At 42.8% G+C, this 16078-nt stretch overlaps 1 protein-coding gene across 49 annotated transcripts in view; it reads left to right on the forward strand.

The window, feature by feature from the left end:
* RIMS2 (regulating synaptic membrane exocytosis 2) overlaps positions 1-16078 on the forward strand; it is a 911223-nt gene that overhangs the window by 598139 nt on the left and 297006 nt on the right. For all 49 annotated transcript variants that reach the window (XM_073632100.1, XM_073632110.1, XM_073632087.1 and 46 more), the window contains one exon: positions 9347-9500. In XM_073632100.1, coding sequence (XP_073488201.1) covers positions 9347-9500 — 154 coding nt within the window. The remainder of the gene's footprint in view (positions 1-9346; positions 9501-16078) is intronic.

Here is a 16078-nt window from a genome sequence, read left to right on the forward strand (position 1 = left end):
TCACGTGACTCGGTGTTACAAGGTCTCATGTGTGAATGGGGAGCAGGTGTGTTAGATTTGATGTTATCGCTCTCACTCTCTCATACTGGTCACTGGAAGTTTAACATGGCACCTCATGGCAAAGAACTCTCTGAGGATGAAAAAAAAGGACTGTTGCTCTACATAAAGATGGCCTAGGCTATAAGAAGATTGCCAAGACCCTGAAACTAAGCTGCAGCACGGTGGCCAAGACCATACAGAGGTTTAACAGGACAGGTTCCGATCAGAACAGGCCTCGCCATGGTCAGCCAAAGAAGTTGACTTCAGTGGCAATCTGTGAAGCTCTGGTGAACTCCATGCCCAAGAGGGTTAAGGCAGTGCTGGAAAATAATGGTGGCCACACAAAATATTGACACTTTGGGCCCAATTTGGACATTTTCACTTAGGGGTGTACTCACTTTTGTTGCCAGAGGTTTAGACATTAATGGCTGTGTGTTTAGTTATTTTGAGGGGACAACAAATTTACACAGTTATACAAGCTGTACACTCACTACTTTACATTGTAACAAAGTGTCATTTCTTCAGTGTTGTCACATGAAAAGATATAATAAAATATTTACAAAAATGTGAGGGGTGTACTCACTTTAGTGAGATACTGTATATGTGGTGCAAATGTGATCCCGCTCAAAAAAGGATCCTGTGTGAGTTTAGTGCGATGTAAATTTCAGCTCCGTAGACTTCTATGGGACACGATTGAAGCAGCAGTCCAATGTTCACATCACTGCAATTTTTTTTTGCCTAGTTTTTATAGTAATATAAATCGCAGATGTGACCACTCCCCTCACAAATTCGCATCAAATTTGCATTGAAATCACACTTGGCAAGCAGAAATCGCAATGCAAATTTGCACCAAATTTGTAGCACTTCATTGTGAACCGGGCTGAAGGAGTGCACAGGGCATAAAAAAGGTATTGAAAGAAAATAAGTGGTACCAGGCATACCCCACTTTTAAGTACACAATGGGGTTTATTTACTAAAGCTGGAAAGTGCAAAATCAGGCTCACTTCTGCAGAGAAACCAATGAGCTTCCAGGTTTCATTACCAAAGCTTATTTGAACAAGCTGGGGTTAGAAGCTTATTGGTTTCTATGCAGAAGTAATCCTGATTTTGCACTTTCCATCTTTAGTAAATAAACCCCATTGTGTACTTAAACGTGGGGTATGCCTGTACTGTCAGTGACATGCAATCAAATGCTAGCTGTCATTTTTATGTGTGCTGGGGAGATAATAGCCAAAATCGAATTGGTTGCCGTGGAAGTACATGTTGTTTTTCTATCTGATACTCGTTATTTGGCCTTGCTTTGTTATGTAAATTGTACGTAATCTTTTTAGGCCTGCTAGTGAACCAAATGCTATTTTGGAACTCATCAATTTTGGAAGTCATCAATTAGATTTGAATGCCATTTATTACATTTCTCAGTGATAATCAGTATTTATCAGGCCATGATTTGTTCTCTTTCAAGATATACTGTAGTTGGATTCCTGACACAAGGCACAAACACTACTGGGCTGTACTGGGAACTTTTTATTGCCAAAGGATCAAAACTTTTTTTGTGTTTCAGAGATGTCTTTTTCACAAATATTTCTTTCTATTACATATTGGATATTAGATATTGTTGATGGGCTAGATAGGGCTTCAGCCTGGTAGCAGATGTAAATGCATAGATGGTTTTTTTTTATAAGCTTTAATTAGGATGAACGACAGAACAATTTGAAAACAAATAATTTTCCACTAATTTGTTTCCCCAAGCTACATTTATTTAATTAGTGTAACCAGATATTTACACCCAAAATATATTCGACAAAGCCTTCCTCGTGCAAGGATCCGGCATCTATGCAATTTTCATGTTACAGTTGCAGAGTGGGAATGTCATTGGGCCTCCTTTCAGTTGAGAACTTTTTTCCTTTCGATGTTACATTGCCTGCAAGTGGGCGAAAAGATGCAATATTAAAGTGATTGTAAACCCTTGTTTTTTTTCTCTAAAAATAACAAACATGCTATACTTACCACCTCTATTCAGTGGATTTGCACAGAGCAGCCCGGATCCTCCTCTTCTCGGGTCCCTCTTTGGTGCTCCTGGCCCCTCCCTCCTGGAGCAAATGGCGCAGCTGCTGTGTCTCAGCCAATCAGGAGGGAGAGTCCTAGATGGCTGAGACACTCGTGGATATCGATGGACAGAGATGGGGCTCCAGTAAGTATTAGAGGAGCTTCTGCACACAGGAGGCTTTTTATCCTAATGCATAGAATGCATTAAGATATCTGACTTTAAAACCACTTCCCGCCCGCCGTATGCAGAATGACGGCCAGAAAGTGGTTCTGTTATCTTGACTGGGCGTCATATGACGTCCAGCAGGATAAAATGCCGGCGCGCGCCCATCGCAAGTGCGGTATGTCAGTCTGACACCCCGCATCTCCGATCGTGATAAGAAGCCTCTGTCAGAGGCTTCTTACCACGTGATCAGCTGTGACCAATCACAGCTGATCATCGCGTGAACCAGGAAATGCCGGTAAACGGTATTTCTCGGTTCACACTGACAGGGAGAGCCGATCGCCGCTCTCCCTGTCAGAGGGGGTTCTGTGCTGATAATCAGCACATTGATTATCATCACAGCCCCCTCAGATGTGCCACAACACCTTTTAAAATGTGCCCATAAGCTGTCAGTTATTACCCCATAAAAACACAGCTCACAGTGCCCATCAAAGTGCCAATCAGTGCCCATATCAGTGCTAATCAGTGCCCACCACAGTGCCATTCAGTGCCCATCTCAGTGCCCAGCAGTAAAACCTGTCAGTACCTCAACATCAGTGCTGCCCATCAGTGCCACCTGTCAGTGCCAATCAGTACCGCCTATCTGCCAATCAGTGCCGCCTGTCAGTGCCCAGCACAGCCGCCTGTCAGTGCCCATCACAGTCAGCAGTCAGTGCCACCAGTCAGTGCCCATCAGTGCCGCCTATCAGTGCCCATCAGTGCTGCATTTCAGTGCCGCCTATTGGTGTCCATCAGTGCTGCATATCAGTGCCCATCAATTCTACATATCAGTGCATCCTCATCAGTGCCGCCTCATCAGTGCCGCCTCATCAGTGAAGGAGAAAACAAAATTTTATAACTGAAACAAAGAAAAACAGTTTTTTCAAAAATGTTGTTCTTTTTTAGTTTGTTTAGCAAACAATAAAAACCACGGAGGTGATCAAATACCACCAAAAGAAAGCTCTATTTGTGGGAACAAAATGATAAAAATTTTGTTTGGATACAGTGTAGCATGATCGCACAATTGTCATTCAAAGTGCGACAGTGCTGAAAGCTGAAAATTGTCCTGGGCGGGAAGGGGCGAAAGTGCCTGGTATTGAAGTGGTTAAAGTGTTACTAAATCCACAACAGTAAAATCAGCCTGTATATGCAGTAAAACGTGCTTGTTATACTCACTGTGGAACCTAAGGGGTTAAACCTCAACAATGTGTAAAAAGGCTGTTTTGATCCTGTCTTCTCTTCTCCTCCACTTCTTCCACAGTCCCCAGTCCATCTGCTGATAGCACAGTCCTAGGAGGCACGCTGTCCATGCTCAGTTTGGTGTGTATTGTTAGAGAGTTTAGTTTGTTTTGTTTTTTTGGGAGTGTGCATGTGATCAGCACAGGGCCAATCAGCACTGTCCAGACAGAGGATCAGGGGTCATGCAGCCTCATAGGACAGTCAGAGGAGAATGAAAGCTCTACCTACAAGCTTTAACCAGTGCTTGGCCGGACACTGATAGAAATCATAATACTGCTGTAAAATAATTGCATTTCCATGTTCTGTGTACTGTGAATGCAGGCTCCTGGGTTTAGTAACACTTTAAGATAAGATTGAGCTAGGTTTGTAGAAATAGGAATTGGTTCTACAGAACTGTGTTTGCAGGTTTGAGATCACAAAAATATTGAATGGCACTGTACATCCTTAAAGTAAAATTAAATGCAAAACTTTTTTTAATTTTTTGTTTTCAATTTTGAATAGAGTACGGGATGGTTATAAACCCTGTCAATTTTTTTTGCCTTCTGTGTCCCATTGGGAAGATTTTCCTTCACTTTCAGTCCCATTGCCAAAACAGAAAGTACGGAGCAATCCTTCCAAAGTCAGGGAATCTTTTGTCACCAGAACTAGTGTCCCCATTGGAAGATTTCCCCTCTATTACTGTTTGGGGGACAACTCAAAATGTGTGTTCTTCATTTACTTTTGATGATAACAGTAAACAGGACAAATAGAGAGGGTGATTCTGCCTAATGGGGACACAGACAGCAATAAAATTTTGACAGGTGTTCTAATCCCTCTCCACTCCAAAACCTAAAAAGAAGGTTTAACCACTTCCTTCCCGCCCATAGTCAAATGATCTCCCATCCTGGGTGGGTGTCATATGATGTCCTGGGCTTCACGGCTGTCACTTGGGAGCCCATGTGCGTGCCGATGTTCGTGACAGTAACAGATCCAGGACGTGGATCTGTGTGTATAAACAATCTAAAGATTGCAGGCCCAGCAGATTTCCTCATTAGTGCTCTGCAGCTGCCACAGCTGACTGATAATTATGAAACCACTCCCATTAGACCCACTTGGCACAGAGGCAGAGACAAATACACAGGGATTTCTTCAGAATAACAAAAGGTAGGAATCTGCAACAAATGTTGTTATAATCCTTGCAATGTACATAGAGCACCTAAGGGGAATGTTTTTTTTCTCAACAAAAGTGGAGTTATGCTTTAAGCCTAGTACACATAACTATTTTTTTTTTGTTCAACCCAGCGCGTTGAGCGAAAAAAATACTGACAGCTCCGGTCAGAGCCACTATACTAACAATCCGATGTTAGTACATCCATCTCCCCTGCTGTTCTATTGTGTTCTGATAGGGGAACAGCCCCCCGCCAGAACTCTCCGGATAGCGCTCTCAGCCATTGGCTGAGAGCGCTGAACGGGAGCCGGTTAGCTGATGGTTTCCCAGCATGCTCGTCCAAGCATTCTTCTGTCAGACCAGTTGCCATACACATGGGCTGAATGTTGGACGGTTTTTAGTGAACTAGGCGATGTTGCCCAACAATCGGCCAGCGTGTACTAGGCTTTTAGGCTACGAATGACACTGGCCAGTGTGTTCAATATCTGGTGCCTCTCTGACTGCACGATCATGTTTAGACACACATCATAACTGGTGTAACAGGAAAATCCAGGGAAGACAATGAAAACAGAGACGGTTAGTAGAGTGTATAACTGGCTAAACATTTTTTTCTGTAACTTCACTTGGGCTTTCCGTGGATGCCATTTGTGTGAGACAGAAACACTGATTGCCGGGATCTGCTTGAGCAGCATGTCAGTGCCTCTTCCTCATATAAATCCTTCACCTTGCTCTGGCTCACACCCATTAGAAGACCAAAGTTCCTATAGGATAACTTTAGATGGATACCCATGATCCTCTAAACATCTTCTGAATAATTCTATCAGTGCACAGACCCCAGTATTTACATGATTGTATCATCCCTTAGTTGCTATCACAGCCCAGGAAATAGTGACCTGGGATGATGCTCTGGCAAGTGGCTCTGTCTTTCTCAAGAGACAAGCAAGTGACGGCATAGTCAGGGACTACTGTGATCCCTACGAGAGGTAATACATACCCAGAAGTGTTACCCTTACACATTGCTTAGTCTGCATGTACTTAAAAAGAAAAAATAAATTTGAAGCTAGGTCCTCGATCATTTTTTTTTCTGTACCTTTTTTTTTCCCTACTGTACAAGTCCGGATAACTAAATTTGTCTTGTGTATTTGAAGTATGTCTGTGATTTTGAACAATCACATGTATTATATTTGTGCCTGGACACTTGACAAGCTGCCTGCATGCGTCAGTATATGAAACTGCACCATGACCCCACATCTGCACCACTTTTGCTCACTAGCTGAATAAAATCTGAATGCAGAATATGGTATGAATGATTCTTTGTTTATTTTTTAGAACTATAAACTCTGGTGTCATTTTCAAGCCCCAGTTGCTGGGTTTTTACTTGTCATTCAAACAATAAATGAAATAACATTTGAATTACAGATTTCCATCATGGTAGACAGTTTATTGACATTTGACAGACAGCAGAGCAAAAGTCCTCTGTGCAAGACGCAGTCACCGCAGTCTTACTATACGAACGCATAGAGTGATGTACCTGACGTGGGCCTTTATGACCTACATGACAAGGCCTACTGCCAGTGCCAAATGAAGCAGAGATACAAGTGCCATATTATCATGAATCATACATACCAGACAGTTAAATGGCTTAAAGGCCAACTTCACTGACAACTGATACACCAGGTTGTTGGCAAGTTGACATGCTGTTTTCTTAAATCTCAATTCCAACATGGAGATATTGCTTTTGAAAAATGTCTTGTTATGCCCACTTTTAATGTCATTACAAAGCCAAATAATAGAATCACACTTCTCTGATGGATTCTACATGATTTAAAATGAACATATTACTGGGAAGTCCAACTGTAGCATCTTCACTATGGCTTTGCTAGAGGGTAGGAAATTCACATTACTGTAGAAATGTTTTCTACTGAAGTCTTGAAAAGTGGAAGGAGGCAATTTTCAGAAGTTAGGCAAGAATAGACTTGTTTTTTTTTTACTATTGTAAAACTTACCATTATACTCGTGAACACCCATTGAGAAATGTCTTACTGTCTGCACCTCATAGATCCATTATGATCATGGCTCATTTTCACTTAGAAGCTTATAAGGTTTCTATTTCTTAGAGAGGAGCCTAAGTGGACCACCAATGCCCTTTACACCCGTCCTTCCTTTTATTTCTTCCCCGTTCTCTCTCTGCTCCTCTAATTTTTCCTTTCTTCATTTACTTTGCTCCTCATCTTCTTCTTTGACAAATTTCCATTATGGACCATGCCCCCCCCCCCCCCCTTTCATTTTAACGTGTTAACACTTCCATTTACATTTCACACCCCTACTCTGGCCTTGTGAGAGGGGAGGGGATTCATACCACTGTAGCAATGATGTCTATGAAGTCATGAAAAGTAGAAGGAGGCGATTTATGGAAGTTAAGGCAAGGCATTGACTAATTTTTTTTTTCTTTGCGTGAAACTTATCAGTATACTTCTGAACCCCCATGAGAAGTGTTTTACTGTCTGCACCCCATGTATTCAATATGCTCATGGCTCTCTTCCACATGAAAGCTTTACTTGCTTATCAGATTTCTGTTTTAGAGAGGAGCCTAGGTGGACTTCCAGTGTCCTTTCCACCCTTCCTGTTTCCTTCTCTTTCTTTCTTCCTCACTCTCTTTCTACTCATCTGAGTTTTCCTGCCTTCATTAACTTTGCTCTTGTCTTCTCCTTTGCAAAATTTTCATTATGGACCAAATTGACCCCAACCTTCACAATATAACTCTTCCATTTGCACTTCTCTTTTAAATACCAATAAATACCTATTAGTTTGGAAGGAAAATTCCCCTCTCTCAGTGCATTGCCCTACAACCTATGGTATTGCTTATGGCACAGTCCCTCACTACCCCATAGGTTTCCCAAGCCCGTCAACAAACAAAAAACATACAGTGCATCTGGAAAGTATTTACAGCTCTTCACTTTTTCCACATTTTGTTATGTTACAGCCTTATTCCAAAATGGATTAAATTCATTATTTTCCTCAAAATTCTACAAACAGTATCCCAGAAGTTTGTTTGAAATCTTTTAAAAGTTTATTAAAAATAAAAAAATGAAAAGAAAAAAAACACATGTACATAAGTATTCACAGCCTTTGCCATGACGCTCAAAATTGAGCTCAGGTGCATCCTGTTTCCACTGATCACCCTTGAGATGTTTCTACAACTTGATTGAAGTCCACCTGTGGCAAATTCAGTTGATTAGACATGATTTGGAAAGGCACACACCTGTCTATATAAGGTCATACAGTTAACAGTGCATGTTAGAGCACAAACCACTAGTCAGGATTGAGGGAAAGATGAATGCAGCAATGTACATCGACATCCTTGATAAAAACTTGCTCCAGAGCACTCTGGACCTCAGACTGGGGCGAAGGTTCATCTTCCCATGGGACAATGACCCTAAGCACACAGCCAAGATAAAAGAGTGGCTACGGGACAACTCTGTGAATGTCCCTGAGTGGCCCGGCCAGAGCCCAGACTTGAACCCAATTGAACATCTTTGGAGAGACCTGAAAATGGCTCGACAACGACGCTCCCCATCCAACCTGATGGAGCTGGAGAGGTCCTGCGTAGAAGAATGGGAGAAACTCCCCAAAGATAGGTGCGCCAGGCTTGTAGCATTGTACAACAAGACTTGAGGCTGTAATTGGTGCCAAAGGTGCTTCAACAAAGTATTGCGCAAAGGCTGTGAAACTTACTGTAAGTACATGTGATTTTTTTTCTTTTTTTCTTTTGAATAAATTTGCAAAGATTTTAAACAAACTTTTTTCACAATGTCATTATGGGGTATTGTTTGTAGAATTTTGTGGAAAATAATGAATTTATTCCATTTGGAATACGGCTGTAATATAACAAAATGTGGAAAAAGTGAAACTCTGTGAATGGATGCACTGTACATGTCATCTTCTATTATATTTTCTTATCGTATGACAGATCAATTGTTCCAGTATGTGAATCTCTGTAACTTTATTGAAGTCTATTCATAAATTGTTTTATAAAAATCAATTGAATGTGAATATTGGTAAGAGGCAAGTGATTCAGATCTGCAATCACCACCCATTACTTGATTGCCTCCTCAGAAGTCTAGCCCTGCTTTCATTAGTTAAACGGTAGGTTGAAGATTACTTTAGTTTAGTAAAACAGAATCTTTATTGGTGAGTTTAATCAGCTTAAAATAAAAATACTATTAACATGTCAATATTTAAACCGGTTAGCTTTTATAGATTAAGATTGTGTTACAGAGGGGTTGATTTACTAAGGGGAAAAAGACATGCACTCTGCATGTGCAGTTGCTCCAGAGCTTAGTAAATGAGCAGATAATATTCTGCTGACTTCCATCATCCAATCATGTGCAAGCAAAAATGCTGTTTTCTTTTATTTTCCTTGCACGTGATTGGGTACTCTTTGCAAAGTGAAGCCTTGTCTCATTTACTAAGCTCTGGAGCAACTGCACTTGCAGAGGGAAACTGCACTTTGCAAAGTGCACAGTTCATTTGACTTTAGTAGATCAACCCCAAAGGTCCAACCTCATTGTTCCAGCATGTTCAAGTTTGGACTTAAAGCTAGACAACCACAGAGGGGAACTGCTGGCTGATCTGACCTATGTGTGTATTAACTGTGTCTTTCTTTCCCACAGATTCTAATAGAATTAGAAACTGCACTTTTAGATGATGAGCCACATTGGTACAAGCTACAGACGCATGATGTGTCTTCATTACCACTACCCCACCCATCTCCCTTTATGCAGCGGAGGCAGATGCATGGGGAAAGCCCGACCAGAAGATTGCAAAGTAAGTCTTTTAATTTACAATATTGTATGCAATTCAGATCTCAACCTATTGAATGAAGGGGAAACTAGAAGTGTTACTGGTAACCAGATTACAGTTATTGGATTTCAAATGCATGTTGAAAGTAAAACAGGTCCCCAGTTACTGTGGTTATTTCTTATCCTTTATTGTTATTTATGAGGCCACAGTCATGTAGTGTGGTAAGTATTTAAAAGGTTCTTCACTAGAGCAGTTATTTATGTGCTAAATTCAGTAACCCTATCCCTATCAGCGTGAACCTTTGGGTGATCTGACCATGGTAAACTGGAATGTTGTTGCTATGAGAAACTTCACTTCTCATGTCATTTTTGCACTGCTTTTTGAATAAGCCTACTTCTATAATTCATCTTTCGCCATCAGATTGGTCATGTTTTTCTTTGTTATATTTTCACATAATTGAATTAGGAGTGAAGGAAATAGAACATTTTGTATATGCTCTGGGTATTGTAACAATTTTTTATAGTTGGTGTTTTGTAGTCATGTGACTTTCTAAAAGGCATTCTGTATACCAGCGGTATTGAATTAAAATTCAGGGAGGCCCGATCCGTAAGATTTTCTTCCGGCCGAGGCCCAAATGAATTTCCTGTTTGTGTGATGACTCAGATCATTCACATCACAGCCCCCTCCTCTTAAATAACAATCTCGTTATCAGTTTCCTCAGTCCTCCTTTACATCACAGTTTTCCCTTGACAGTGGTGTCCTCTGAAGACCCCCCCCCCCCCACAGTAGTGTCCCCTGTCCCCTCCCTTCTCACCGACCCCCCCCAGTAGGGTCCACTGCCCCCACCTTCATATCCCCTCAAAGCAATGTTCAATACCCCCATTCTATCCTCAACCCTCAGCTCTGCCCCCACCTTCACATTCCCCCAAAAGCGATGTCCTCTACCCCCATTCTATCCTCAACCCTCAGCTCTGCCCCCCATTCACATTGCAGCCTCCCTCAGCTCTGCCCCCCATGCACATTGCAGCCTCCCTCAGCTCTGCCCCCATTCACAGTGCAGCACTCCTAAGCTGTGCCCCCCATTCACATTGCAGCCCCTCTTAGCTCTATTCCTTCCATTCACATTGCAGACCCCCTCAGCTCTGTCCCATTCTTATTGCAGCCCCCTAAGCCTTGCCCCCTATACACATTGCAGCCCCCTCAGCTTTGCCCCCCCCTTCACATTGCACCTCCATAGGATCTGTCCCCCATTCAAGTTGCAGCTCCTCCTTAGCTCTGTTCCCCCTTATTCATGCTGCATCCCCCTCAGCTCTGCTCCCCCCATTCACAATTCAGTCCCCCTCAGCTTTGTCCCCCCTATCACATTGCAGCCCCCTCAGCTCTGTTCCTCCCATTCACATTGCAGCCCCTAAGCTCTGCTCACCCCATTCACAGTGCATCCCCCCTCAGCTCCCCCCCCCTATTCACATTGCCGTCCCCCCCTCAGCTTTGCTCCACTCTTTCACATTGCAGCCCCCTCAGCTCTGCTCCTCCCATTCACAGTGCAGCCTCCCTCAGCTTTGCCCCCCATAGCTCTTTCCCCCCATTCACATTACAGACCCACACAGCTCTGTCCCCCCATTTACAGTGCAGCCCCGCTCAGCTTTGCCCCCCATAGCTCTGCCCCCAATTCACATTACAGACCCCACTAATTTTGTCCCCCCATTCACATTGTTGCCCACTCAGCTCTGCCCCTTCACTCCTACCTTATTCGTGTACACAGAGTGGAGAGCAGGAGGCAGGACAGCTCTAGACAGCAGGAGACACAGCAGCTTTGGATGGAGGGCGGGAGCTACCGGAGATAACTTTTCAAGTGTCCCAGCAGGTGACTGGTTGCTAGGACTGCTCTTCATCCTAATAACCAATAACCTGCTGGAACACTTGAAAAGTTAACTCTGGCAGCTTCCCCCGTACATCCAAAGCTGCTTTGTCTCCCGTTTCCTGCCTAGCATTGTCCCGTGGCTGCCTCTTGCTCTCCGCTCTGTTGGGATGACAGCGACGGCAGCAGTGGCTGAAGTGAAGAACCGGCTCCTAAATGGAAGAACGCAGCGGTCCGAATGGGACAGTGACTCGGTCCAAATCTGGCCCACGGTTCGCCATTTAGTGATGGCTGCTATATATAGTAAAGGGAATTAGAAGGTGTGACACAACTTTCTTTTTTGTTTGGTTTACAGTGGTTGCTGTATATTATTATTTCCTGTATTTTATAGCAGTGACCCATTGTGCAGGGCGGACTGTATAAAGTAAACTGACCCAGTCATATTACTCTCTTGTCAAAGGAGCTTATTTTCTTAGACGCAATCTCTTTGGTCAGGTGCCAGTGAACTTCATTTTTGGAATAAAATCAGATGCATTTCTTGAAGCATCAACAGTTGTAGTACCTACGCCCATTCATTTTTATTGGGTCCTCAATGAGCATTCACACATCAAAAAACACCCCTGACTCTTTCTTCCCAATGCATCACAGTCGCTGGGAGGGGTGGAGGGTTCGCTCCTTCGGCACAGTATGATACCGTTATGCCGCGTACACACGGTCGGACTTTTCGTCTACAAAAGTCCGACGGACTAAAGCTGGCTGACAATCCGATCCTATGTGGGCTTCCCCGGACTTTCAGCAGACTTTCAGCGGACTTTTCCAGCCGCAAATCTGACGGACTTTAGATTTGAAACATGCTTCAAATCTTTACGTCGTAACTACGCCGGACCCAGAAATACGCTCGTCTGTGTACTATTCCGATGGGCAAAAACCCACGCTAGGGCAGCTATTGGCTACTGGCTATCAACTTCCTTATTTTAGTCCGGTGTACGTCATCACATACGAATCCGTCTGACTTTTGTGTGATCGTATGTAGGCAAGTCCGTTCGTAAGAAAGTCTGCCGCAAGTCTGCCAAAAGTCCGTCGAAAGTCTGTTGGACAGTGTACGCCGCATTAGGGGTGCCGGGGATTGGGAATCCTTCTATATCCTTAGTGCTCTCCACCAGACCGGGTTATCTATTAAGCTGACAATTTTAGAATAAAACAGTATTCGGCGCAGATCAATAAATATCCCCAAATAACTAAATTGCAAGCTGACACTAAAGGTAATTCAAAATAACCCTTCACATAAACATAAAAAAGAATCAAAACGTGCAGCGCAATAAAATGAGACTAATAAAACCATATTGCATTAATCATATACAATAAATCCGGAAATGATAGCAGTAGAAGCACTGAAAAAGTCCAATAACAACGGTTCTCCAGGTGAATCAAGCAGACAAAACAATGCAGCAGTGATTGACATCCCTCCACCACAGGTAGTCCAAGCCTCTCACCTCATATATTCGACCTGAAACAGGTCACAGAGCCTTATACCCACTCCTGGGGTGATGGTAATATATGAGTGAAGCCCTTGATCTTGGTCAGAAGAAGCAGGCTGATGGAAAGAACCTTGGGCAGGTAGGCTGTGGGGGAGGAGTAAAGAAGCTCCAGTTAGAAATCTGCAGTCATTGAGTGAGCATCCACCCCCCATCCATTCCCCGTTGATGGATGCTCACTCAATGACTGCAGATTTCCAACTGGAGCTTAATTACTCCTCCCCCACAGCCCACCTGCCCAAGGTTCTTTCCATCAGCCTGCTTCTTCTGACCAAGATCAAGGGCTTCACTCATATATTTCCATCACCCCAGGAGTGGGTATAAGGCTCTGTGACCTGTTTCAGGTCGAATATATGAGGTGAGAGGCTTGGACTACCTGTGGTGGAGGGATCTCAATCACTGCTGCATTGTTTTGTCTGCCTGATTCACCTGGAGAACTGTTATTGGACTTTTTCAGTGCTTCTACTGCTATCATTTCCAGATTTATTTTATATGATTAATGCAATATGGTTTTATTAGTTTCATTTTATTGCGCTGCATGTTTTGATTCTTTTTTCTATCTATTAAGCTGGCCTAACAGGATTGGAATATCTTTTTATTTTATCCCCATTTGTTAATAGCTTACTGTCGTAAACTCGTCATTTTCCAGGATTTAAAATAATTATTAAATGTATCGTATTGTATTCTATGTATTTTAAAAATAAAATATTTTGAAAGTAAAGGGTCAGGTGTGATATTTACTACCTGGATGTATTGGGTTCCCATTAAAAAATAAATGGAAGTACCCCCAAAACATATGCACAACATGTGTCCAATGCATGTACATAGGTTGTGAAACCAGCCTATTACTGTGTAATATAAACACAGATCAATATTAAAATTCCCATGTTTGCTTCAGTTTTACTTTGAACTAACTAGGATTAAGGAATTTGTAGTATGCAATGCAGTACAAATCATCTGCATATTGGGAGAGATTTACTAAAACTGGTGAACACAGAATCTAGATATTTCATCTTTGTGCCCAACAGGCGAGGGATGCCCCCCCTGTGGATGTCACCTAATAGTCCTCTATGTTATAATAAAGTGTTGACAGAGTTCTTTAAACTGGAGGATGGATATGTATGGGCTAAATTTGGGGTTAAGTATCTCCATCACATATACAAGGAAGGAAGGCTTTGCACCTTTGCTCAACTGAGGGAACAGTTTGGGATACCCAGGACTTGGCATTTTAGATATGCTCAGTTGCATCATGCAGCAGCAGCGCAGTTTGGTAGTGGGGCAGTTAAGATTCAAAATACTTCTATGGCAAAGATCCCTTTGGACCCTGACCCAACCAAACGAATTTCCAGATATTATATGGCGGTGGGACCTGGGGATCCCGGGTTGATAGACAGGACTAGGTCTCAGTGGAGAGCTTTTGTACCGGAGTTGTCAGAGGAGTTATGGCAGGAGGTCCTGAATACTTACCTCACCTCTGTCCTTTTTTCAATGGATAAGATGATTTAGCTTAAGTACCTCCATCAGTTTTATTATACACCGGTCAGATTATTTCGTATGCATAAAAAAGACTCTGCTGTTTGTCACAAATGTCTGGGGGCGGAAGAAACATTTATTCACATGGTGTGGGAATGCGCCAAGATGGGACCTCTGTAGTCTATGGTGACTGAATTTATAGCAGATAAATTTGATCTCCCTAATATATGTTCCCCCATGAGATGCCTCCTGAGAATTTTTGACCAAGAGTAGTTGAATGTGTACATCAAGCTGTTCGTTAGGGTTTTATATTTTGGAGTACGGAAAGTCATAGCTAGAAGGTGGAACCTTGGGGAACAACTGACGTTAGGGATGTGGTTGAAAGTTGTGAATGCGGACGTTCTTCTCTACTGTATGATGTACGAGGCCAGGGGAGATCCCAAGAAGTTTAGGAAGGTCTGGTTTAGGTGGGTTGACTCAAAGGAGACATTGGAGGAGGATGTGGATCAGTGAGGGTGAAAGGGTGCGGAGATGTTAGTCTTTACTTGATTCATGTTGATAGTCCTCGCCTGAGTGTGAGGGTGCAGGCTTAACATGCTGATATACCTGAGGCGGTTTTATGCCGCGTACACACGGTCGGACTTTTCGTCTACAAAAGTCCAACGGACGCTGACGGACTAAAGCTGGCTGGTAATCCGATCGTGTGTGGGCTTCTCCGGACTTTCAACTGACTTTTTTAGCCTCAAATCCGACGGACTTTAGATTTGAAACATGCTTCAAATCTTTACGTCGTAAGTACGACGGACCCCGAAATCCGCTCGTCTGTGTGCTAGTCCGACGGACAAAAACCCACGCTAGGGCAGCTATTGGCTACTGGCTATGAACTTCCTTATTTTAGTCCGGTGTACGTCATCACGTACGAATCCGTCGGACTTTTGTGTGGTCGTGTGTAGGCAAGTCCGTTCGTAAGAAAGTCTGCCGCAAGTCCGCCGAAGGTACGTCGGAAGTATGTCGGACAGGCTGTCGGACTTTTGTAGACGAAAAGTCCGACCGTGTGTACGCGGCATTAGAGTAATATACTCTATATATCTTTGCCCATGTATATAGTTAAATTTTAAAAAAAAACGAACAAAAGCAGAAGTACTGGATTACAGGTTGGGTCTTGAGACTACGGCTGGTCCTGCGGACCGGATCACTGTGAAGTATATTGTGCCTTCATACATGATGTTTTCACTTACTTGTCATTTTGTATGTGCATGTTGTTGTGCAAAATAAAAAGTAAAAAAAAAAAAAAAAAGTCAGTTTGTTCAATTAAGCATTGACAATAAAACCTGGAAGCTGATTGGTTACTATGAACAGCCGCACCAGATTCTGTGTGCACCAGTTATAATAAATCTTCTCCATGGCATGTTTTGTACATTATACAAATTTATTCTGGATAATTATTAAAAATCGCCCCCCACCCCAAAAAAAACACAATTTAAAGTGTTACTAAACCCACAACAGTAAAATCAGTCTGCATATACAGTAAAGCATGCTTGTTATACTCACCGTGGAACCTTCTGTAAAAAAGGCTGTTTAATTCTGTCTTTTCTGATCCTCCCCTCCTTCCACTATCCCAAATCCATCTCCTGATATTACAGAGCCCTAGGAGGCATTCTGCGCATGCTCAGTTTGGTGTGTATTGCTAGAGAGTTTTTTTGGGAAGGTGCATGTGATCAGAAAAGGGTCAATCA

This window comes from Aquarana catesbeiana, linkage group LG05 (assembly GCF_042186555.1).
Source record: "Aquarana catesbeiana isolate 2022-GZ linkage group LG05, ASM4218655v1, whole genome shotgun sequence".
NCBI classification, from domain to species: domain Eukaryota; kingdom Metazoa; phylum Chordata; class Amphibia; order Anura; family Ranidae; genus Aquarana; species Aquarana catesbeiana.